Source organism: Haliotis rubra, unplaced genomic scaffold (genome assembly GCF_003918875.1).
Source record: "Haliotis rubra isolate DU_JTF1 unplaced genomic scaffold, ASM391887v1 Scf107, whole genome shotgun sequence".
Classification (NCBI taxonomy): Eukaryota; Metazoa; Mollusca; class Gastropoda; order Lepetellida; family Haliotidae; genus Haliotis; species Haliotis rubra.
Window position 1 is genome coordinate 2,215,902 of NW_025764970.1, and position 25,624 is coordinate 2,241,525.

Below are 25,624 nucleotides of genomic sequence, written 5' to 3' on the forward strand. Positions count from 1 at the left end.
TAGAAATTCTTGCATCGTTGTCAATATCGGGGAATCTGTCGAATCCGGACTCTTTATAAACCGGTTTTCTCAGTGATCCGGACTACTCTCTGAGTCCCGGCAAAGTTGTTCTTAATTTATCATTAAAGCTTGCTTTATGACTAAAATAACAGCCCCGGTAATCAACTTGCTATGAGAACAATGCTTTGTAAACTGGACGTAGCTGACTGAAATAACGGTCCGTTGAATAAACATCACTGTTACTTATGTTCTCAATGGTTTATAAACACACATTATTTAATGGGTTTAAGTTCTATAAATGACAGATCACGTGCTTGCTACTGAGTATAAATAAAATCAAAACAAAAAAAGAACTATCCAAGTTGTTGGTTGTCCTTAACAAAGGGAGGTAACTCATCAAGGCAGTGTCTACGCTAATGGACAAAAGTTGACTAATCCGGACTGCTTTATAATCTGGAAAAGTGAGTCGGTCCCAGGCCAGTCCGTAATAGACAGACTCCACTGTATATAACACTGTTTTCTATCTGCTTGACAACGATACAAGAATCTGTATCAAAACGTCGTATCAACTGAATAAAGAGGTTGTCCATCAATAAAATTTGACTCTCCATGTATGCCACTCAAAAAAAGTGTAAGAAACATATATAACTAGATGGACATCTTAATTCACTAACCCGTGAAGATCCGGGGTAGAATAGGTCTTCAGCAACCCATGTGCTTGCCACAAAAGGCGACTATGCTTCTCGTAAGAGGCGACTAACGGGATCGGGTGGTCAGTTTCCCTGACTTGGTTGACAACATGTTATCGGTTCCCAATTGCGCAGATCGATGCTCATGCTGTTGATCACTGGATTGTCTGGTCCAGACTCGATTATTTACAGACCGCCGCCATATAGTTTGGATATTGTTGAGTGCGGCGTAAAACTAAACTCACTCACTCACTCTTAATTCACTATCGTGTTTCTTTCAAAGATCAAAGGTAGTAAGCTGATCTTTTTCAAAACTGTAGTGTCTGTGACAAGAGCGTATCTAAAGTTCGCCTGATGTCAGCCTTTATCATAACATCAGTATGGTAAAAACATGGGATCTTCTGACAAGTAAAAGTATACAAGCTTTCGTTTATTTTGCATAAACGCAAAAAAATGTCTCTGTGAAACCCTGCTCAAAGCTGTATTTGTCAAATATCCAGAGTCACTGACCTTTGTTTCTAAAGCTGTACATATTTACTTTTGAGTTGCATAAAAGAATGTAAAAAAAATGTTTTTTAAAGAGTATCACTCTCAATCTCTAACGGGTTCTTAAATGGATTTTTTTTAAAAATGTGATGTCTACGAAGGGTGCCTGAAAATTATACTTTAATACCGATTGTATGTTGCTTTGTTTTTTGTAGTTTCATTATGTACTCTCCCAAAAATGAAACGCATATAGGGAATTTCAACTGTATTTTAATGTTTACTTTGAAACATCTTATAGGCTTTATGAGTCAATGAAATATAGCGAAATTGCACATTAGGAATACAGACTTATCCATCTTTGGCACCAACTCGATGGAAGTCAGTTAGAGTGTCACATGGAGACGTGTGGTGGCGCTGAAGTCAATACCTCGTGTGACCACCGTTGGCGTCCAGTACTTTACGGCAGCGCCTCGACATCGAACGAATAAATCTCAGAATCTCGTGTTGCCCAATCGCAGCCACTCTGCCTGTAGTGCCTGTGCGAGTTGCTGAAGTGTCAGGGGCTGAGGGTTACGTCGGTGCGCCCGTCTGTCCAGGGCATCCCACAGATATTCGATCAGGTTTAAGTCCGGTGATCTTGAGGGCCAGGGGAGCACATTGATGGTGTGGTTCTGGAGGAAGTCTCTAGTGGGACGTGCTGTGTGGGGCCTGGCATTGTCCTGTTGAAACAACTCCCTCATGCGATCAATGATTGGAAGGAGGTGTGGGCGTAGGAATTCGTCACAGTACCGTTGAGCTGTCAGGTTGCCCTGGATCATCACCAAATCACTTTTCCTACTTTTCCTACGGCTCCCCACATCATAACACTGCCCTGACCGAATCTGTCCACCTGAGGAACGCAAGCGTCGGCGAAACGTTCACGTCGACGTCTGTACACCCGCATTCTTCCATCGCGTCGTTCCAATAGAAATCGTGATTCATCACTGAACCAGATTCTTCGCCAATTCGGTAGGTTCCAGGCTTGAACGTTAGTGCACCATTGAACTCGATGTCGACGATGTTGTTGTCGAAGCACAGGGCCAAAATAAGGTCTTCTGGCACGTAAACAAGCCTCTCTCAACCTGTTCCTGACGGTCTGTGCAGAAAGTCTCCTCAATCCGGGTATTTGTCGAGCGTACTGGTCACCGTAGCTGTTCGATGACGCAGGTGATGTACCCGGATGTAGCGATCCTGCGCCGCAGTGGTCACTCGAGGGGGCCACTACGAGGGACATCTGCTTCCGCATTCTGCCGGCGATATCTCTCCCAGAGCCGTGAAATGGTGCTTTGGTGAACATTCATGCGTCGGGCAACTGCACGTTGAGACTGGCCAACTTCAAGCAAACCAATATGACGGTTGGCTTCACTTAGACGTGGCATTTTGCGTTCGTCAACAATATTCCAAATACAGTGAATAATCGACAGACAGCAATCAACCTTTTATACCCATCATTGAGACTATCTGATCCCCAACTTTCACGTGCATTTCATGTGAATTGTGTATTCTGTGACACTACACGCCGAAATTGAAAATCATGCTGTTAAATACGGGTTTTTTTACGGATGGTGCCTTTTGTTGTGATGTTTCAAAACATAAACACCATAGGACTTATAAACAGAGCAAAACCTTTTGTAAAATGAATCACGTTTTAATTCATTGCTACAAGAAACTGCTATTTTCATGATGCGTTTCCTTTTTTGGAGAGTATATTACGATCAGCGATTACAAAATATACGTTCAGATAGTATGTGTATGAGTAGATAACATGGATCGAGAGGACATGTTCGCTGACTTCATCACACTCCAAGTGTCTAGATCCAGACACTTCCAGTAACAGAAGGTCGTGGCATAGCTTGAATGTTTCAGAATACGGCGTCAACTTGAGACAAACAGTGATGATATGTTTTATGTATCTAGATGCTAAACGGCCGGGGGAAATCGGCGGAGAATGGACGAATATTCCTCGTCACTGACGGAGAAGAAAACGTTACTCCGAGTGTGAACGACCGCTATTCCGATATTGTGCGCTCTAAGGTTGTTGTTCACACAATGGCCTATGGTGATTCTGCTGCATAAGTCCTACAAAGATTATCGAAATCAGCAGGTAAGCAAGAAATTTAAGCTTGAAACTAAATGTGATGGTTGCAGTGACATTCTGTTTGTGTCGTGAGATAACTGCTCCAGAATCCAGACAACCGGGATGTAATGTTTTCCTTACAGGGACATTGTTGTATGTGTCAAGAGGAAAGTATTCCCCTTTGTTAGGATTCCAGACATGCTGGATATAATAGTATCGTTACAGTGACATTGTTGTATGTGTCAGAGTGTAAATGCACCTTTTCATTAGGACCCCAGATAACCTGGATGGAATAGGTACATTGACCTTGTTGTGTATGACAGGTGGCCAGTATTCGTTCTTTGGAGAGACCACCGGTTTGACAGCCTTTAAGGCAGCAGCTGACCGACTACTGAAGGACCTCAGCCTCTGCGACGAATACGATAATAATATTGAGGTAATTGAAACCATAACTTGATGAGAACAATTCCATTTCGTAAAAATTCTGCATGTGATCGGTTTAGCTTGTATTCTTAAACACGGTGTTAATTCCACAGCAGAAAGCGTTCCCGATCTCCGATGTGTGTCATAAGAGCCGGTTGATTAGATTGAAAACATTGCAGTTTGTGACCTAGTTGAGATGTGTCCACTGGCTTCGATTGTTGTTCATGCTGCCAGTCACTGGTTTGGGTGCTAATAGAAAATTCAGTTATATTCCAGAATTTCCTGATTCCTCGAAAATTCTGTTCCAGATTGATCGTCGCGCATTTGTTCTAACGTCAAAACAGAATAATTTCACCAGAATACTTAACATGGACCCCACCGTCGGCAACAACACGCTTTTCGTCTTTACTTTGTCACATGGTGCGGAAACAAAGGTGAATTGACGAGATATTTGTGAAACATAACCGTATAGTAGGGTAGGAGTAACGTCATTTAAATCACCCCATTCTATGCTAAATGGCGCCTTACACACTGTACATTGTCCTTGCATTTGTGTTGACCAGTCTAAACAAAATGCTTCATTTTCTCATAGATCAGAATTGAAGATCCTTATGGGGCTGTGTATGATTCCAATTCATCTGAATACAGCAAAGATGAGACTCTGAACATAATAAGATTCCTTTTCCCATTGACCAAGGTAAGATAAAGTAAAGATAAAAGTACAACTTCTTCAACTGTCTTAACATTTACGATGTATATTATCATTGTTACATGTAATATATAACTACATACATGTTGAAAGTAGAAATTGTAATACATATTTCATAATTATATGAACGACTAGCGGAAGAAGACATGCATTAACGCTGATCTAATGTCACATATTGCAACGGCAGATTGCCTCACAGATTACAACAGTTTCAACCCAATCAAAGGCATCCCGGTAACGCATATTTTCAATGATGCAAGATTGGAAAATGAATTTCGCCACTGAGCTTTGATTAAAGGGGATCTGATAAATGAATGTACAACTCTAGTGTACTATTTGTGTTCTATTTAGTTCTGAAATAAGTATCCAAAATTCACAATCATGATTTTACAATAATTCAAGCGATTAGATCATGACCTTTTAAATGAAGAATCGCCCCACTCTTTCGCCTCTAAACATACCTCTATGCCAAAAGTCAAAATTGCCTCTGAGGGGATACTGTGAGGTTTACACTGGCTGCACTTATATTTCAATAAGATTACACCACGTTATGTTTTAACGTTTACTCCTAGACGGGGACATGGAAGTATATGTTAAAACGCGACTCTAACGCGAACGAGAGCATAACAGCTGTGGTGACGTCGCACCCACGGGTTGGCACCCTGCCCTTTAAGGTGGAGACCTGGACCAGCTCTAAGACGTATGACTACTCAGGAGGTCGTAGTGGGGTCGTCGCTTACGCCTACGTTCACCAGGGATACGCTCCAATCGTCAGGGCTTTTGTGGAGGTGGAGGTGTCCAGACCAGGAGACATATTCAACATAACTCTCTATGATGATGGCATGCGTGAGTATTATGTGATTTAGAACCATTACCTTAATTAATATCTTCTTGTGCAGTGTGGCCAAGAGGCAAGTGTCAATTATAAGTCGCCCGATGAATAAAAGGAGATAAAGGTGATACCGATACATGAAAATTCAATATTTTTCAAAAGTAGTGTTGTTGCGCCTATGAACAACACCGATCACTCGAACAACATGTGGTATATTCGGCAACCATGATGTAAACCAGTACAAAACAGGGAATGATGAACTATAACATTCCGTACAAACAGAAAGAAACAAACGCGGATTGAACGTGATGGCGTAACCACCCTTCCTCCTGTCTTCCAGAGAAAACAAATCATATTTGGTCATTAGGAGTGGCTCTGAGGAGAGTCGGCATTACTCGGTTACAGTCTGTCATATACTCTTGAGCGAAACTGAGATTGGGTAAACTTACGTATTTGAAGACACGTGTTTGTCAAAGATGAGCTGGCCATAACGTTTCATTACGTCTGCGGCATACCATGTCCGGTACGGTTTTTCTTGACTGAGGGTATAGTTGTGAAGGGATACGCTTCAAAGACATGCAGTGATGGCAAGCTTCTGTTGCCAGGGATGTAGCTGTATCAATATCCAATAGCCTATCGACCAATGTATCGTATTCAGCGTAGTTTAAGCTACGTACGAGCATCGTGTTTGTATTTTATTTAGACCTTTATTCGAGGTGAAAATCCCCCCAACGTTTTCGAAGCGAGCGACCTCATAAAACTGGTTCCCGATAGGTATATAGCTCATACGACCGATTCTAAAATAATGGATTGTGGCTTCTAAAATTGCTTTCAGCGTCCATCGTTACATCTGTCGTGATCAGCGTTGTTCAGACTACCTACAAGCATCGTGTTTGTATTTTATTAGACTTTATTCTAGGTGAAAATACACCCTAACGTTTTTGAAGCGAGCGATCTCGTGTTAAGACTTTTGAAGCGGAAGTGGGATTTGTTGTAAGACTGGATCCAGACATCCTCTGCGCTAGACATCCTTTGCACTACTATAGACAGATCCCGGTTTAAGAGGATGATGCAATTCTATGGATAGACCCGTTAAATTTGCATTGTGTCTGTCAGCCGTCCCGCCAGTGGGGTGGTAGAGAGTTTGAGTTTGGAGTTTGAGACGGGGTAGCAGCCGAGACTTTTGCAAGTGAGTGGAGGTATATAGGTCACGCCAGCATTCCTCCATGAGCGCTGGACTGGTCTAGATAATGAGATGTGTTATGCCAGCGTTCCTACATGAGCGCTGGGCTGGCCTAGATTGCTCACTCAGGCTACGAACACATAAGCCTGCATGGGAGCTTGTATGTCAACAACAGGCAGTGAGCAAAAAACAGCTACCGGGGACCTGATAACCAAGTTTTTTGCTCGAAAATTATTAATCTTTTGATTTCTAGAGGAATTGTGGCCGCCGGGGACGTTTTGCTACTTTTTTAACCTTTCTATCTTTCTATGTTAATATCTACAAATAAGTTTAACGTTAATCTTTTATGAAATCTTTGTTCTTGGTAAGGAAGGTTTGAATGATCTGTTGTCAGCCCTGTTTTAAGAACTTTTTTTTCTCGACTTCGCTGATGTCAGCGGTTTTTCTAGACTTGGTTCGAATCTCCTGTTTCATTCGGGGATATTTAGTGATTTCAGACATCACTAAACGAAACTCTTCCTCTGAGATTTTGCTGTCAGAGATCGCTGTCGAGATATGATTATCGATCGTGTTTAGCTTTGCCTCGGCTAGAATTCTAATTTCATCGTGTTTCAGCGCTTTACCTTGAAGCCGACTTGAAATTAATTTAAGGGTTACTCCTACCAGTTCCGATACCCAATGGGGGCGGCTATAATGGTTGATAATAAGCTGACGTCAGCCGTGCCATGTCCCATGCTGGTCACCATTAGGGTAGTGTCTACACCGTCCAGAGCATTTGTTGCCCTATGGTATTTTTTTGGTAATCCAATGCCCACGTCACGTTCTTGTTCCAGTTGAGGTCTGATCTCACTGATTTGTCGTAAACGAAAACCATCCACGGTTTCGAGCGTTTGAGCCACTTCGTCCATGGCTGGATACAATGCCATCTCGAGTATAATATATGTTAGGAAATAAGCTTTAATTGTTCCTTTGTCAATCATTGATGAATATACTTTAAACTGATGAAGTATATATGCTCGGATAAATTAATGGCATGGAATAATATGCGTTTAGACTGAATAACCTTGATCCCCTCGAGGCTTGTGATGGGAGCCGTTCCTGGTTGTATATAAATACGACAACGTTGATGTTGATGGCGATCATACCAGCGTATCCTTAACCCAACCAGAATTGTCGAATCTTTTGTGGGGGCATCTCCAAGAAAAACTTCAATAATAAGGGTAGAACCTTGTATCACAGTGACCGACGAGTGTGGGCCTTCATTATATTTTTTTAAATACATCCATTTATCTTCGGTTTCCGGACAGGTGACTATCATATTACCCGTTTGATTTGGTAATGTTGATACGTACATTCCCTTTTCTTCAACCGGAATAAAACTGTAGTCCAGTAGAACCCCCTTGTTTTCTAGTTTGATGACATTACGATCATCATCCATGACTAGATAGGGGTAGATAAGGACAAGATTGATGATCCAGTGCAATTGAGATTCGATGATCACTTCTTGTCATTGGTACACATTGTTTTGTAAGTGCAATACGTATATGGCACTTTCCGTACCGGTGTAACAGGCCAGAGTATACCCCTGTCCCAGACTATACCCGGGGTTAAACTGGGCTAGGGCTGACCGAATCCTCACATGTCCCCAAGATCGGATAACGCATGCAATGGAGGCCTGTGAACACAGGTTTGAAACGTCACCCATGGTTATACTCGATTATGGAAGAGCCTTAAATTGGTTTTCCGACGATTTCTCATGTGTAAATTTTAAGATGATGAGATGGATATTTGGAGGTAAAAACAAATTTGTGAGCGCGATTTTTTTCTCCAAATTAATCGTCAACCCGTCAAGACTAGCATAAGCATTGACATCATTCTGTCTATAAATCGCGCAAACATGATTTGATGTTTTTAGGCCAACGAAGTTTGACTCCAGGTAATAGGTCAACATCTTGATCGGGGGGAGGCCTCCTCGAGAAATACTTTGATATAAAGCGTCGAATTGGATGGAATTTCTTGTAAGACATTTGACCCATCTTTGAATTCAAGTACCAACTGTTAACTCGGATATTTTGGCTATCCAGTCGTCTCGCTAGCAAATGACCAGCTTTTCTAGAGATGAGGTTGACGAGCACACTTCTTCTTTGCGAGGGGACATAAGCCGCGATGAGAATCCCCTTATTAAGGGCTTGCATTAAATGACGATCCTTCGACTCCACAAACACGTAAGGTGACACGAGGGCGATATCGATTAGCCAGTCGATTTGGGAGGAGATCAACGTCCATTGGTTATCATTGATAAGGATCAACTGGTACAACGTCTTTCTTAAGAGACCTCGGGTTTCGACACTGTCTAAATTGCCTAGATTGCCATCGAATGCTGGTACCATCACCAATTTGTTATTGTCATTGAGGACGAGATTGTACTGCGTCTTTCTTTAAGAGACCTCTGGTTATGACATCGTCTAAATCTCCTATGTTACCACCACCACTCACATCTGTTCGCCCGTAAATGTTATTTCTTAATTTTAAAGCGTATGCCTTGCCTTATAAACCTCCAGTGACGTCACTCTATTGTTCTAGCGAGGCAGTATTTCTTGTCATATCCCAATGCCCCGTCGATTAGGGCATTACCCCAATATCGTCCCTCTGCCCGGGGATTTTCTTAGGAATAGCACTTGACTTTGATTTTTACTTGTGTTGAAGATTGTTACGACTTTGTCTTGCCATCACTGAATGCGATCGTAAAATATGACACTATTGAAAACTTCCAACATGTAGTGCCGACACCCGGTTTCGAACCCGCCACCCTTGGCTCACTAGCTTGGCAGTTTTATCCACTAGGCTACGAAGGATCGCTGTGAAGAAAAAGATTGTTTGTCTGCATGAACTGTGTGTCCTCCCAAGACGGGTAGTGCGGGTAGCGCATGTGCAGGACATGGGTAGCGCGTACAGAGCACGTGCATTGCGTGCAAGGCAAAGCGTTGGCTGCCAGCCTCATTCCAGTTGCTTTCAAAAGTAAACTAAATATTGAAATTATATCTACAGTATATCTTCGGTCGGTTTATAAGTTGAATAAAGCTTACCCTTGGGCATTACGAAGAAGTGAGGATGTTTTCCCTAGAGGAATTCCGTCGGGAAAACATCCTTACTTCTTCGTAATTCCCAAGGTTCATGCTTTATCCCATACCTAGACACTGAGTTCATCGAATCTTCGTGTGTCCCAGAGATCGGAGATCGCAATGGTAGGGCATTTTCTCAGGCGCATGGTTGTTCCAGGACCAGAAGCTTGAGTAATTGTTTTACATGCAGCGTGACACTGAGATATTCCATATACACCAGTTTATGTTTTATACCTAAGATGGATAGTTTCAATTCCATGATCATGCCCTGTGCTATTTTTTTTTGTACTGCAGGGCAGAAAATGATTCGGTTCGACAGTACTTACACTTTTCTGTTTTCACCGTCATGGCTCTTAGCAACGGGGAAGGGCGAATTGAGATGAACGAACAGTTCGTCATAGACAACGAAGCTCGGTAATTTCGAACCCGCGATGGTGTCTCGATGACAACTCGAGAGTTCTTGCCAAGAGCCAACCGAGTCGAATGGGTTTTTCATTGAGTTTGAGATGGGCTCCAATGGGTTTGAAAATTTCATCGTATATAAACGCTGTAATAACCGTCGGACAAATGGTGGCGTTTGCTATCGATGAATAGTCTGTTGTTCCCTTTATGTTGACTGATATTCGACCAACGCGGGGTATTACACAAGATCACAGAGAACGACTTCAAGTCATCCCGATGTGTCATAGATCACGTGTAGCAGCTTAAACAGGCTCGCCACTCATGATTCCTGGGAGCGTAACGAACATGTTACACATATACAAGCCATTACAATCTACATTCAACATTAGTGACGTGCTAACGAAAATGGAAATCGTGGTGGATGCGGATGGAACGAGTTTTAAAACGAATTTTATTGATATTTTGAAAAAATATATCGTGACCGTCAGTAATGCTCATGTGGTGGTAAACGTCCTTCCACACTGCTAAGAGCCGTGCCGATGAAAACGGAAAAGTGCAACGACGGCAGAATGGAATCGTTTTCAACCCCTACAGTACAGAACAACATCACGGAACTCAAAGTATCTGTTTTTGATATAAAACATAAACCGATGCATATAGGCTCTCTAAGCATCACGCTGCACATCAAACAATGATGACTCGAGCTTCGGGTCCCGGAACGGCTATGTGAGTGATAGTGTCCTACCATCGCAATCTCCGACCTAGAGGACACGTGTGGATTCGACTAAGCCGGGGCGAAGGCAAAATATACGACTTAGAATTAAGAAGCAACACTTACACGCGAGCGGAAGTCCGCGGTGGTGGTGGTAGTAAACTAGGAGATTTAGACGATGTGGTAACCGGAGGGCTCTTGAAAAGCATGCAGTACAATCTCGTCCTCAATGACAATAACAAAAGGGTGATGGTCCCGGCATTCGATGGCAATCTAGGTGATTAAGACAATGTCGAGACCTGGGGTCTCTTAAAAAACACGTTGTACCAGTTTGTCCTAACCGATGATAAGCAATGGACGTTGATCTCCTCCCAAATCGACTGGCTACTCAATATCACCCTCGTTTCTCCCTACGTGTTTGTGGAGTCGAAGGATCATTATTTAATGAAAGTCCTCAATAAGGGGATTCTCATCGCGGCTTATGTGCCCACGCAACAAAGAAGTGTGATCATGAGCCTCATCCCGAATAAAGCTGGTCATTTGCTAGCGAGTAGACCGGATAGTCAAAATACGAGTTTACAGTTGGTGCTTGAATACATGACTGATTTCACACAAGGGATTCCAAACCATTCTACGCTTTATATCGAAGTCTTTTTCCGGGAGGCACCACCCGACCGAGATGTTGAAATTATACCGGGAGTAAACCTCTGTTGACCTCGAAAACATCAAAATCATGTTTGCTCGATTTACATACAGAAAAACGTCTAGCTTACATGAGTCTCGAAGGAGTCACGATTAACTTGGAGAATCAAATCACGCTCACGAAGATTTTTCTACATCCAAAAATCCATCTCATCAGCTTAAAGTTTGCCAACGGGAAGTTGTCGGAGAATCAATTGAAGACTCTTCCATAATACGAGTATAACCATGGGCAACGTGTCAACCCCGAATCAAAGTGCCACCATCGCGTTCTCCGATCTCGGGGACATGCTAGGATTCGACCAACCTGGGACGGAAGACACCTTGTACGTCCTGCACTTACAAAAGAACGTGTACCAACGTCGAGAAGTGATCTTCAAATTGAACTGGATTATCGATATTGTCCTGACCTACCCCTATCTCATCATGGATGAGGATGGTTATGTCATCGAACTGAAAAATCATGGGGCTCTACTGGATGGTTTTATTCCATTCAACGAAAACACAATGCACGTATCAACGTTACCAGATCAAACGGGTAATATGTAAGTCACCCGTCCGGAACCCGAATATAAACTGATGCGATTGAAGCAAAATCATAATTATGAAATCCCAGAAACGTGGATTAAAGTGATACAAGATTCTACACTTATTGAAGTTTTTCTTATAGATGACCCGGCAAAAGATGTACCAATTCTAAATGGGTTAAAAATACGCTGGTATGATCGCCATCATTATAAACGTTGTCGTATTTATTCAGAACCAGGAAGAGCCCCCACCGCAAGCCTCAAAGGGGTCATGGTTTTCCTAGAGCCTCTCATTTCACTCGACTACATTCATTTATCCGAGCATATGCACCTTGTCAGCTTAAAGTACATTCATCAACAATTGACGGTGGCTCAATTGAAGCTTACTTACTAAACTTATAATATACTCGAGATGGGATTGTATCCGGCCATGGACGAAGTGGCTCAAATGCTCGAAACCGTGGATGGATTTCGTTTGCGACAAATCAACAAAATTAAACACCAATTGGACACGGCACTCGTGGCAGCTAGCATGGGATTAGGCGTGGCAGGCGTCGGCTTATTATCTACCATCGTGGAAACACCGGTCGTCCTCGGGTTAGAAACAACCGCCAGGGTATCGGGAGTGGCGGGAATAGCCCTTAAATTCATTTCACGTCGTCTGCAACAGAAAGCACTGAAGCATGATGAGATCAGGGTTCTGGCCGAAGCCAAGTTAAACACGATTAACGATCATATTTCCACGCGATCACCGATAGCAAAATCTCCGAGGAAGAGTTTCGTTTGGGGATGTTGGAAATCGCAAAATACCACCGAATGAAAGAAGACATTCGAACCAAAACTCGGAAAACCGCTGACATCGGCAAAGATGAGAAAAAAAAAAAGCTCATAGAACAGGGTCGACAACAAATCATTCAAACCTTCCTGACAAAAAACAAGGATCTCATCAAATATTCACCTTAAACTGTTTTTGTTGATGTGAACATAGCCTCGTGAAAAAAAAATCCCATCCAATAACCCTTGCAATACAATGCAAGAAACCACATTCAGTCATGGCTCATGTAGGAACGCCAGCATGACACACAAATCTCACTATCTAGAGACCAATCCAGCGCTCATACATACTATGTCAGTAGAACGCTCATGTATGAACGCTGGCATGACCTATATACCTCCACTCACTTGCAAAAGTTCCTGTTGCTTTCCCGACTCAAACTCTAAACTCTGGATTACGAGTCCAACAACCTAACCATCACATTGGCAAGCCAGCTGATACCTCAGTGCTCAGAACTTTGGGTCTAGGCTGGTGGCACATCGAAGGATGCCTCTCGCTAGAGCGGCGCTTTTTTAAGGGGGGCTTGAAGGCTTAATTCCCACAAATAAGCCTCTAAGGCGCATCTGCGGCAGAAACCCCGCTCTACTTCTACTGCAAGCCATCTCGAAATTGGAGGGCGATATAAAGTGTGTCCCCAACAACATCGAAAAATACATTTCCTTCTCGTTAAACGGGCTGAAATTCATTGACATCATCCAGTTTCTACTATCGTCTCTCGCCAATTTGGTCAAGGCCAACGATACCATTCCCATCACCAATTGATACACCGACGGGGCAACTCGGTCTTTGCTGTTGAGAAAGGGTGTGTACACCTACGAGTACATGGACGATTGTTCTAAGTTTGAGGAGACATGAGTACCCCCCATCGACCGCTTTTATAGCCGCTTAACCAAATCCAATATCACCAAAGATGATTACGCCCACACCCTTAAGGTGTGGGAAAACTAGCCTGTCAGAATTATCATGACCTGTATTTTAGAATGGATGTGTTCCTACTCGCCGACGCGTTCGAGGTATTCAGAAAAACGTGTCTAAAACAGTATGGTCTCGATCCAGCCTGGTATTACACCAGTCCTGGTCTGTGGTGGGACGCCTTGTTAAGTATAACCAGCGTGACGTTGGAATTATTAACAAATTACGATATGCATATGTTTATTGAAAAAGTCCTGCGAGGTGGGGTCGTGATTGTCTCCAAACGCATATAATAAATACGTAAAAGGCTACGATTCGAGTAAGCACGCAAACCATCTCCTCTATGTCGATGCCAACAACCTGTACGGCTGGGCCATGAGTCAATATCTACCCATCAGGGGGTTTGAGTGGGTTAATAGCAAAAAATGTAAACAGGATAACATCATGGCTGTCCGCGAGAATGTTAAGATGGGATACATATTCGAAGTGCATTTGGAATATCCTACAGAAATCCACACTGACCACAACAGTTATCCGCTGGCCCCCAAATGGCTAACGGTCGATCAAGAATGGATGTCGGGCCATCATCGATAATTGTTGGGGACGACTAAACCAGCTCAAGTGGAAAAACTTGTACCCAATTTGATGGATAAGAACAAGTACATCGTGCATTATCGAAATCTACAGCTCTACCTGTCGTTGGGGATGAAGCTAAAAAAAATACACCGAGTGCTAAAGTTCGATCAAAGTCCATGGATGGAACCGTACATTCGGTTAAACACCAAGCTGTGAAAACAAGCCACCAGTAATTTCGAGAAAAATCTTTATAAATTAATGAACAATTCCGTGTTTGGCAAAACGATGGAGAATTTAAGAAAACGGATGACCGTAATACTAGTTCAATCGCTCGAAGAGGAAAAAATGAGAAAACTCATAGCCAGCCCAGCTGAAGCAAAGTGTCTAACGAAGATTTGGCACTGCTGCACATGAACAAAAGCCACATCAGATTAAATCGACAGGTCTACTCGGGGATGAGCATCCTGGACCTCTCCAAACACTTGATGTACGATTTCTACTACAATTAGCTCAAAAAAGCAGTACGGTAATGGATGCCAGTTGTTGTATACCGACACCTACTCCTTGCTCTTAAAAATATAGATTGGTATGATACGAGCAATTATCCATTGGATCACGCTTTACACAATACGACCAAAAAAAAGATCCTGGGAAAAATGAAGGACGAATGCACCGGTACACCCACTATGGAATACGTTGGATTAAGACATAAAATGTATTCCATCCTGAAAGCCGACAACAGTGACATCCGAAAGGCTAAAGGAGTGAAAAAATACGTGGTTCAACAGCAAATCAAACACATCCTCTTTAAACATGCTCTCTTCGATAAACACACGTTCAAACACCAAATGAATGTGCTCAGAAGTGACAAGCATAGAATATACGGACTGACCATCAATAAAACATCCTTGTCGCCCATGGATACCAAACGATGGATTGCTCATAACGGTATTACGACTTATGCGTACGGACACAGTGGTATCAAAAAAAGAATCGTGAATTATACATAAATTATGGAAAAAACACTACAAAAACGCACGTTTTTTCATGGCTGCTGGAGAGGGAAACACATTTCAATACAACCAGCCGAACTGCTGCAGGAACCGCGTTGTAATACTACTGGGGTGATTGAAGCGATCCAGGACTGTCCTTGGTACAACAATACATTCCCGCCGATGAAAGATCGTAGTCCTTAAACAGTGGTTGGAGGTTTCACAATGGACAAAGTTACAACCTTATGTGGACTTGCAGTCAAAGAACCCCTACTCCAGATCCAACCCAAGAGGTTGGTTGATTTGGGGCAGACTACTGTTTTGGAGGGATGAGGCAAGGGTTATTGCGATGAAGGCAGTGAGGACAAAACGCCAGTTATGTAGACATTCCTCAGCTGTGTCCCCGCCACAAATCACATCATCAGCTAGTTTGATCACACGTCCTTCCTGAACAAGATGACCAAGCACGCGTGACATCAGATCCTCAAGATAAGCCTCTGAACCAGGCATCCCCATAGCACAGCGTGTGTGCACGCGGTTTTCCTTTGAAAGGTGTGACTCATGGAGTTGTGAGACAAAGGTATTTGATGAAATGACTTCAGTAAGTCGGTTTTGACAATGAACCGCCACTTGCCTATATCTCTGATCACATTGTCAACATAAGGGCAGGCTGTGTTTAACAATACTGTCCAACATCTCCGAAAGAAGTCAGTAACCTACTCCCGCCATTTGGTTTCCGCACCAGGAAAGACATATTGAGGCATTCAACAGTGATGTTGACCTGCTCGGGCTTGGCCTCATTTTCCAGCTCTTCAAATTCGCATTTTAGTTCATTCAAGGCATCACGGTTGTAATGCATGTTCACAAATGCCTGCAAGTCTCCACTGTACTTTGACACTGATGGATGAAACACTAGATCAAATTCCTCATGGAGATCAGTGAATTTACTAAACACTTCAGGGTCAAGGATTGTTGCCTGACAGGAGGGAGCTCGGATCAAGGAAGCCTGAGTAAGTCTAGCCGTGGCATGACTGCTTTGATATTGGCCATAACAAACGGCGTTCAAACCCTTGATAACGATCTGGTTCTTGGCGGGTCGTGTAGGAATATCATTGCTTTTATTGAAAAGAATTCTTGCAAGCATGTCGACATCAAGTCGTTTGACAACGAGGGCGTCAAGTTGGAAAGAATCATTTTCTCTGGTCAATGTGCAGTGGACTCCCCAACTTGTCGGCCGTTGGGATGCACTACTGATGTACTACAATTAGATGAGCCATGACTTGACAAATGACCCCAATTTGCATGTATGGGAACGCCCTCAAGAACAGTCCATTTGAAAAATGAGTGAAACAGGTTGTCCTCTAAAACTTGAAAAGTTCAATTTCTTCGTGCAAATCGTGTATTGATTGTTATATCAAGTGTGTGTAAAGCTAAGATCCTTAGAAACTGAACAAAGACAAATATAACTTTATTTACAAAACACCACAAACAAATGCTAGAGAAAAGAACATTTGTTATGTTTACAAACAGATGTATAATCGGTATATATTCTGGTGCATCCTCTCCACACAGGGGTCAAATACCGAACCATTTACTGATTCAGGCGTACTTCGGGCCTTAGTCGTCACTTTCTTAATGGGTCTCGGTGTTTAAATCACTTGCCAGTCCTACTTCGATCATGATTTTGTCAATTTCCTTTTCTACTGCAATTTCCTGTTGCCAGTAGCCATCTTCAATGGTTTTAACATGTTTACAACTTTCAGACCATTCCAGACATTTTCTCGTTTATGCCAACTCTTAGCAAAGTTTTTGTGAACTGCAAGTTTTGTTTAGCAACATAATTTTTGACATTGGCCCAGTTCAATTCAACTGGGTTCAATTCTGCTTGGTAAGGAGGAAGAGGTAGTACATCATGGCCATGTTGTTTCAACATAGTGTCTACTCTATAGACAGGGCCCGATATGTTGGATTTTGCCAGACACAACAGTTCAGCTTTGAGCATTTTATCGTCAAATGCAATATTGCGCCTTTGTAGCCAAGCTTTGATATCATCTTTTCTGTTAGCCGTTGTTTGACATTTGTCCACTTGCTTACTGTGGTGAGGCGCATTATCAATAACAATGACGGAGTGGGGTGGAATGTGTGGGATAAATTTTTCTGCAGCCACTTGGAAAAATTATCAAAATTCATCTCGTCGTGATAATCTGCTGATTTGAGCTTTGAGTCAAACACAAGTAAAGCATTTGGTACAAAACCGTTTTCGGACCCCACATGAACAACAATAAGCCGAGGTCCGGTACCGGACGTCTGAACCCCATTTATCACAACCTCACCATCAAGCTGCAAACATTTTGGTACAATGCTGGAACAATGTTTCATCAACAAAGATGATTATTCGATGTTCATCTCGACATTTTATATTGCACGTTCGTATTGCATGTGCTTTGCAAGGATGTCTTTTCGTTCCATTAAAACCTTACGATTTGACTGCGTTTTTCGCCACCTAAACCCCATGTCTTTCAGATTTTTTCAAAACTTTCCTTTGAACCCTGGTAATGCAATTGGCTTCTTGCCATATCATATATCATATCTAGAGTAGGCAGTTGCTTTTGTACTCCATATAAACTTTGTACAAATTGACGGACTGCACACCGGTCAAAATCATCAAGTTTGTGCTTGGAAGTTTTGGGTTTGCGCAACTTATAAAAGTAGGCCTACTCGTACCCCTGTCACCTACTGCTTTAATTCGTTTTAAAGGAAAGACCAGTAGCAAGGCTACTTTTTGACATAGCGTCTACTTTGGTTGACTCCCTTGCCTGAGAATGAACGATTTGCCCATTCTCCCACGTGTTAAACAGAAGCGGTATCAAGTTCATGCCTGGTCAGCATATATTGCATGTGCTTAATCTACCCCTAGCAGCCAAGTCTATTCATCTAGATTCCCTGCCCCGCCTACCATGTTTTTCGTAGCACCAGTGTCTAAAGTTAGACGAACAGGGTGAGGCTCATAAAAGGCGTTGAGGTATGGGGAGGGTTCAACACTCACACGTTTAATGCTGGGCTGATCAAATAAGAGGTTCTGTTGTTCTTCCTGATCATCGTCTGAGCACTCACTACTCTTCCTCCAAGCCAATAAACCTCGAACTGCCAGACATCATGCGCTTTTCATAATATCTGCAACTCCTAAGGTAATGGGTATTATAAGCTGGACGCTCAGCTGTTTTGCACAAGATACAGAATTTACCCACTGAAGGGTTACTTACTTAGACATCTGGTTGAGACTAGTGGGAGACTGTTTGTTGTTTGGGAAGGTGGACGTATAAGCTCTGAAGGCTTTTGTGTCTTCAATGCTACACGGGGTGGTGGGGTAGCCTAATGGTTAAAGCGTTGGCTCGTCACGCCGAAGACCCGGGTTCGAATCCCTACATGGGTACAATGTGTTAAGCCCATTTCTGGTGTCCCCCGCAGTGATGTTGCTGGAATATTGCTTAAAGCGGCGTAAAACCAAACTCAGTCAGTCAGGCAATGCTACACAGTTCGTCCAGCAATGACGACAGGCTTGTGAAATCTCAGGTTGGAGTGACGCCAGAGTCTGATTATGGAATTCAGACCCATACTTTCGCTTTGCAAGCTGAGGGAGACCAGGATGGATCAGCTGTAACCACAATAATCGTGATTTTCATGGTTGGGGAGATTCGTCATCAGCGACTGGTTCCAGACCATGGTGTTGAATGCCACATCCGGTAGTGAGAAGGTTGTCTTCTATGAAAGCGACCAGCCTTTGAAACAAGTCCTCATGACGTTCCTCTGTCTGGAGTTCTATGTCAACACCATCTAGAAAATTGGTTGCAGTGGATTGGAACCCATAATGCTGCCTGACCTTCTGCCATATGTCATGAACAGAGTCAAGCTGTCAAAGTCAAGCTGCACATTTTCTGCGCTGCTGTTTTTCATTGTCCTGTAAGCCCCGAGTAGGATTAACGGCAGGGTTTTTTCTCCCACGTGAAGTCATCTGCGAGAAAAGGGGAGAAATTGTCATCTGATGACAAGATATAAACTGGATTCTGTCGCCAGTTTTCAAAAGAGGTTATGGTTTCGTGTTTGGTCAACTGCCACTGCATTGGAGCCCGATTTTGAGCCATGATTTCGATTACAATAATATCACGAAATTGCAAGCACTCACGACGTTATTTGAACGTCCAATGAACATAACATGTTTGTGCAGGTTGCTCATAGATTGTGTAGATATGAAAATAAACGATGTCACTGGAATCCTATTTGTCGGATTATTGACGTGAGTAAGAATGCCGCTGCCACCACACCAGTGAACATAACCGATCTCACCATGCGGTTTATTCGGCAACCATGATGTAACTAGTACAAAACTCGGAATGGTCAAGTATACCATTCCATACAAAGAAAAAGAAACGAACGCCGATTGAGCATGATGGCGTTGTTCTTTTGGGATTTTTGTTATAATTTTGCCATCATAATGCTGGTTTGTGTAGATGGAACAGATACACTGCGCAAAAACGCATAGTCGTTATATAGAAAAATGTCAACTTGCATGAATATGTCATGGGAAAAGTGGCTTGCAATGTTCTGAGGAATCGTAAGCAGGGAAATTGGCTACATACATGGCTTGAAGACGATCATTGGCATTCTTTATCTAACTGAAAGAATATCGTTATGTCATCTCACTGCTGTAAATCGAAACATCGCCATTGGATGTTTGGAGGCTGGAGAGTCTCTTGCCGTTGCACGTCGCCTCAGTGTTCTATCAGTCGTTTATCAGACCGATATCAACAAAGCAATTTTACGCAAAAAGTGACAGACCTCTAAGTGATAGACCTCTGATTACCACGGCAACATAGGTACATAGGACATACTAAGTCCTACGTAGGAGATAGTAAGTCCTACGTAGGAGATACTAAGTCCTACGTAGGAGATACTAAGTCCCACGTAGGAGATACTAAGTCCTACGTAGGAGATACTAAGTCCTACGTAGGAGATAGTATGTCCTACGTAGGAGATAGTAAGTCCTACGTAGGAGATACTAAGTCCTACGTAGGAGATAGTATGTCCTACGTAGGAGATACTAAGTCCTACGTAGGAGATACTAAGTCCTACGTAGGAGATATTAAGTCCTACGTAGGAGATCACCGTGGCCCTACTACGCTTCCGTAGCTATGTCGGTAGTACGTATTCTTTGCATTTAAGCTTGCTGCACAATTTTATCCAACGGAAGTTTTGTTATATTTAGTGTCATGAAAGGTGGTTAACCAACCAAAACCCCAAACCCACGTATGTCGGTAGAGTCAGAGTAAGTTACGTTACGTTGTGTTTGTTTACAGCTTTTCTTGTGGTAAATCATCGCACAGACCCACAAGATAATTTTTCTTGATTGGCCTGTTCATCTATTCTCGATACCTAAAAACATATAGTTAACATTGATTTTGCTTACAAGATGGAAAAATATGATCGAAATCAGTAGAGATTTTTTAAGCAAGTGATCATTCGTTACCGTTATAGCTCAAATCTAGCATCCCAGTAATAGTCTTCATCACTGTACATTTGGGGCCCGGCGGTCTGTTGTTATAAATGTGCCCCAACCAAGCATTCTGTATTTATTCACCTTGCCATAACATTATTCATTACCAGAACTAATTTACGTTACTATAATTTACGTTACCGCCATATTTGGAAATTTGGAATGTTTCGCGAAACTTTTGTGTTTTGTTGTCTGGTATTGCCGAAATGTCAAATGTGAATCAAACTTTGGCAAGTGAAAGTAGTTTTAGGTTGTTATCGCCCTTTATGTATAAGTAACGTAAATTACATTGCGGTAACGTAAATTGCGTCAATGAATGCTTAACGATGTAAGTTGTCTATGCACGATATTTTCAATTCCACCTCCACATGATCCATCCATGTGACTTATCGATGAACAGTCTGTGACTCAAACATTTATTGTTATCTATATATTAAATTTCTACCATGACTACGGTATCAGACGACGACTCACACTTCTTTGTTTTTCTTGTGTATTAAGAGTCTCGGGAACGCTAAATTCAGTGTTCACTGTAGCTTGACCGTTCCCGCGAAAGCGAAACCTAAATTGAGGAGGTTTAATCCAGATTTCGCTTTCCCGGGCCATAACCGTAAAATGCAACAGAAGGGAGAGACAGAGACAGAGTTTATTTTCGGTAAAAAGGGCCGTAGGCCCAAAATACATTCAAAAAAAATTTCCAGAGTAGTCACTAGAACAAAGTGTGCCTAATATTTCGAATGCATAAGATATTTTACAAATTGAATGCTTCAGATTGCATTGGTATTGGGTACCGAAATATAATTATATTATTATGTTTTGCCTATTGCTCGTAGAGCTGAAGTATTCTTACTTGTTCGTTTTTCACAGTCCCTGACAACACAGCCAATGACGGCGTTTACAGCAACTATCTGCTCGGCTTCAAGTCCAACTCCCGTTACTCTATGGATGTGAGGGTTGAGTCGGTGGAGGGAGAGACTGTCATCATCAAATCTGGGAACACCCTGTCTGGCAGAACACTCTCTGTCTTTCAGAGTAAGTGTTATATTTATACAGCAACACTTGACAACAAGACAAGAGTTTGTCCATTGTAGGCCATTAATTAGCCCAGTTATATCAGCATATAAGCTTAATGTTGGATGTTAGTCTGAAGGGATGCTGGTCTTAGACCTTCGGCGAAACACATGAACATGAGTTCTGGTGCTGACTAACCTTCAAACATAGTCGTGACGAACCCTGAATCCGAACCCAAGATCATACGTTTCTGGCATGCCAGAGGACCACAACTCTGTACAGCCTCAGAAGACTAGTCCACCCGTCCCCATCTACCATAAACGAGTATCACACAACCTTAAATTGGATCAGGTAGTTTAAAGACAAATGTACTTTAAGACAAATGTTCCAGTCGTATCAGCTTTTCTGTATCAGCCCCGATCAGCACGTATCGCTTATTCACTTCGATTTTGATTTGTTACGCCATAGAGCCCATCACTTTCAACAATACCAAAAGCCTATTGATTTGGGCTTTTCATCTTCATGAGGCGGACACGCCCTGATTTAACTGAACTACAGCTGAACTACTAACTGAGTCCACGTTTTCATTAAAACCAGTATCTAACATCTAACTTGTATGCTTCATCACTCGGTTATCAGCAAATTTCAGTTGTCTTAATCCATGGTTGATGTGCACTTTTTGGATGAATGGATTTCAATGTTTCGAGTAATTTTGATTATGTAAGTGAATGCTGAGTAACGTCGTTCCATTAGCTATACGACACTAGCCTATAATAGTATACTCAACGTTCCATGAAACTGGAAAATGGTCCAACCCTTACTGTCCGACTCTTATGAGAAAGATAGGTTATTCATGATCTATCCCAAAATGACCCTCAGTGATTTGTAGGGATTGCGGGAATCGGGTTGTGATGTTAGCTCAGCTGGTGTATTGTCATCATACCCCTGCAGAGTTCATTGTAGGACGTGATGCCATTATTTATATACCATTGAGACACACGCGTAAAACAATATCCACTTTACTCACTCGTCAAACTTTCCGGACACGTTTACATATGACCCATGAAGGGAGGAAGTAACAGTGTTACTAAACGTGCACTGCTGTCACTGCAAACACCATTAAAACTATCATGCAACTTTTTCTGATATTGATGGTCGTATATTTCTCTTAGACACAACACCACCAGTGAGTTATGAAAGGATAGAAGCTTTCATCAGAACAGCTTGTCATCGTACCTATGTGGGGTTTGTTGTAGGACTCTATCTGTTATTTATATACCACGGTGACACAAGAGTAAAGTAACATTCATTCTACCCACTCCCCATCTTATCCAGACACGTACACATACGCTCCATGAAGGGAAGAAACAACCGTATTGGTACACGTGACTGTTGATACACGTGACTGTTGCAACCTTTTCTGATTTTGATGGTCGTATGTTTCTTCTAGACACAACACCACCAGTGAGGAATGAAACGGTGGAAGCTTTCAGCAGAACAGCTTCTCCAGATGCCATAGATATATCTGGCTATAATTCCTCAGTTGACCAGCTGGATCCAGGACGAGTCACCGACCTTGACATTGCTATAGAAAACAAACTCAATCAGACCGTGACCTTGTCTTGAACTGCTCCAGGGGATGACCTGAATGTCGGAAAAGGTGAGGACCAGAAGTACTAAAGGAAACGTAACTGTGGTTTTCATAAAGTTATATTAACCAAAATTTATTCCGAATTTAAATGCATATTGTTGAAGACATATCCTCGATGCGCGTTTTGAGCGTTTGCTGGACCCATGATAATCGCACATGTGTTTTTCTTAAATGTGTGCAACGCACAGTGATAATTTAGCCATCCCTTTCTTTAATAGTCAATAACTCCCACGCAATGCCAAGGTTGCTTGTAAATCATCGTTTGCGCGCCGTGAGGAAACAGGAATTTCATCCATATCAAAACATGTTATCATGAGATTCTCTCAGGAGACGTCATCTACAGCAGGGCAACATTCATGACATGACGTGGCCCGTCGTCCCGTGGCCCATCTGTCTGTGTATGTAGGCCCGTGGGGCGTCACCAGGACACCCGTATAAAGAAATCGATACCAAACTGCCACACTAACAGTTCGTACAATTCCTGTGTTGAAAGTAATTCATGGCATCCGGCTCAGGGAGCAAAACGCCCAGCCTCGGGGTGCAGCAAATGTGCCTCCACGTTACCGTTGGTACAACGTGATGTTGACAACGTCTGAGATTCAGAAGGCAAGCGTTGGACAGTAGGTTGTTCACAGATGAGTCAGCTCTAAAGGTCGTGCAAGGAACAGACCGTTTTGGTGACGGTTTCGTTACCACCATAGTCAGGTTCAAACTAAAATTGTAATCATATTGGGTAGCATCACAACTCATGAGAGATCTCAATTCAACATTCTTCATGGCATTTTGAACGTCGTACGCTACCGGGACGACAAATCTCTGCTGCCAATCATCTTCTGAATCCGACCCGCCGCTGCTGCCTCCCCTGTATCAACTCATCTGGTGGCCACATCTGATTTTGACCTTGTCGGTTACACCAACCCTCTTTTAGAACGTATTCTTCTGTCTCTTGTTACATTTTGTTTGTTGTTTAACGCCGCACCCTGCAATATTCCAGCTATATGGGTCTCCTGTTACAAGAAATTGATTATGTTAACGGTTTTGTTCAGGTAAAACTTTGATACTGGTATCTTCATTAATATAACATTTGCGCCACTAACATAAAGCTTATGTTTACACAAAAGCCGTTGTCAGAGATATACTTCTTGTTTTAATTTCTTTTACAATATGTTAACAGTCTTACATTTAAATCACACATGGCAGTTGTTCATTGCAGTTGCAAAATATGAGCTGCGGGTTGCGGTGACTTTTGCGAGCCTCAGAGTTAACTTCACACAAGCCTCGATGGTTATGAACGAAGATTTAGTCACCGGAAGCTTGGACCCACTTCCGGCAAGATCGCAGCAAATGGTCACGATTCGGTTACCGATCAACTGGCCAAGTGATTTCTACGTTTTGGGCTTAAAGCGTTCGACGAAGCCAGTCGCCAGTCAGAGTTGTCGAACCTTCGTTCCATCACCTTGAAGCCTCTCACCATTCCGCAACAAAACCCTGCCCCTGAGCCTGCCCCTGAGCCTGCATCCGAGCCTGCCACCAACTTCTTGATATGGGTCGGAATAGGCCTGGGAGCGGCCGTAACTGTTGCAGTTGTACTTGGTTGTCATAGTGATCTGTATGTGCATGAGGAAACCTAAAACTAAGGAAAATCCGATATAAGGCTCTTTGGCAAAGACGGTGAATGTTAATAGCTTTTTTAGAATTTACGTAGACTAATTATTACAACGTGATTATGTGTAATTTTGCACTGTGCATCTTTATTTGTTTCAATTACTTAAAACACATATCCTCACATTTGCTTGTCCGATGATTATCTTGTGAAACATGTTTGTGAAACATGTCGAGATTCAGTGCGATTCAGTCCAGTGCGCTTTGATGTTACGTTCTTTAGCTTTACAGATGAAGATGTTAGTAATTTTACATTACACGCTTGCATGATATTCAACTGACACTCTTTCACAAGGTATTACTTTTTGATGTCAGTAAGTCTTTTTATATGTTAAAATCTAAAACATTTTTATGACTGAGAACTGAGAGAATTGTTCATTTCCGGGAAGAATTGAAAATGTTATGCTACCAGTAAATTGTAGTGGGACTAGCTGTATGTTAAGATATTGTACAAAAGAGTCCCCAAAACGAAATGGTAAGCTGAGCCATGGTTATTAAACAAATGACACGTGTTATATGTATTCATTGATAAGC

General features: G+C 42.4%; 2 protein-coding genes across 2 annotated transcripts in view; both read left to right on the forward strand.

The window, feature by feature from the left end:
- LOC124279840 (calcium-activated chloride channel regulator 3A-1-like) overlaps nt 1-3,702 on the forward strand; it is a 37,895-nt gene extending 34,193 nt beyond the window's left edge. The window contains exons 7-8 of the mRNA XM_046715720.1: nt 3,132-3,318; nt 3,615-3,702. Of these exons, the coding sequence (XP_046571676.1) occupies nt 3,132-3,290 (159 nt within the window). The 3' untranslated portion in view covers nt 3,291-3,318; nt 3,615-3,702. The remainder of the gene's footprint in view (nt 1-3,131; nt 3,319-3,614) is intronic.
- Nucleotides 3,608-24,749, forward strand: LOC124279889 (calcium-activated chloride channel regulator 3A-1-like). The gene is made up of 7 exons (XM_046715770.1): nt 3,608-3,727; nt 4,023-4,148; nt 4,307-4,411; nt 4,996-5,269; nt 21,634-21,798; nt 23,228-23,437; nt 24,642-24,749. Exons 1-6 carry the CDS (start codon nt 3,608-3,610, stop codon nt 23,401-23,403), a joined length of 966 nt encoding a protein of 321 aa, XP_046571726.1. The 3' UTR covers nt 23,404-23,437; nt 24,642-24,749.
- Nucleotides 24,750-25,624: the final 875 nt, after the last annotated feature.

Bases quoted from the DNA above. Each gene is read 5' to 3' on its own strand.
- LOC124279889 (XM_046715770.1), top strand. From the start codon at position 3,608: ATGACAGGTGGCCAGTATTCGTTCTTTGGAGAGACCACCGGTTTGACA. The intron at 5,270-21,633 runs GTGAGTATTATG...CGTTTTTCACAG, and splicing joins TCTCTATGATGATGGCATGC to TCCCTGACAACACAGCCAAT. The intron at 21,799-23,227 runs GTAAGTGTTATA...TGTTTCTTCTAG, and splicing joins AACACTCTCTGTCTTTCAGA to ACACAACACCACCAGTGAGG.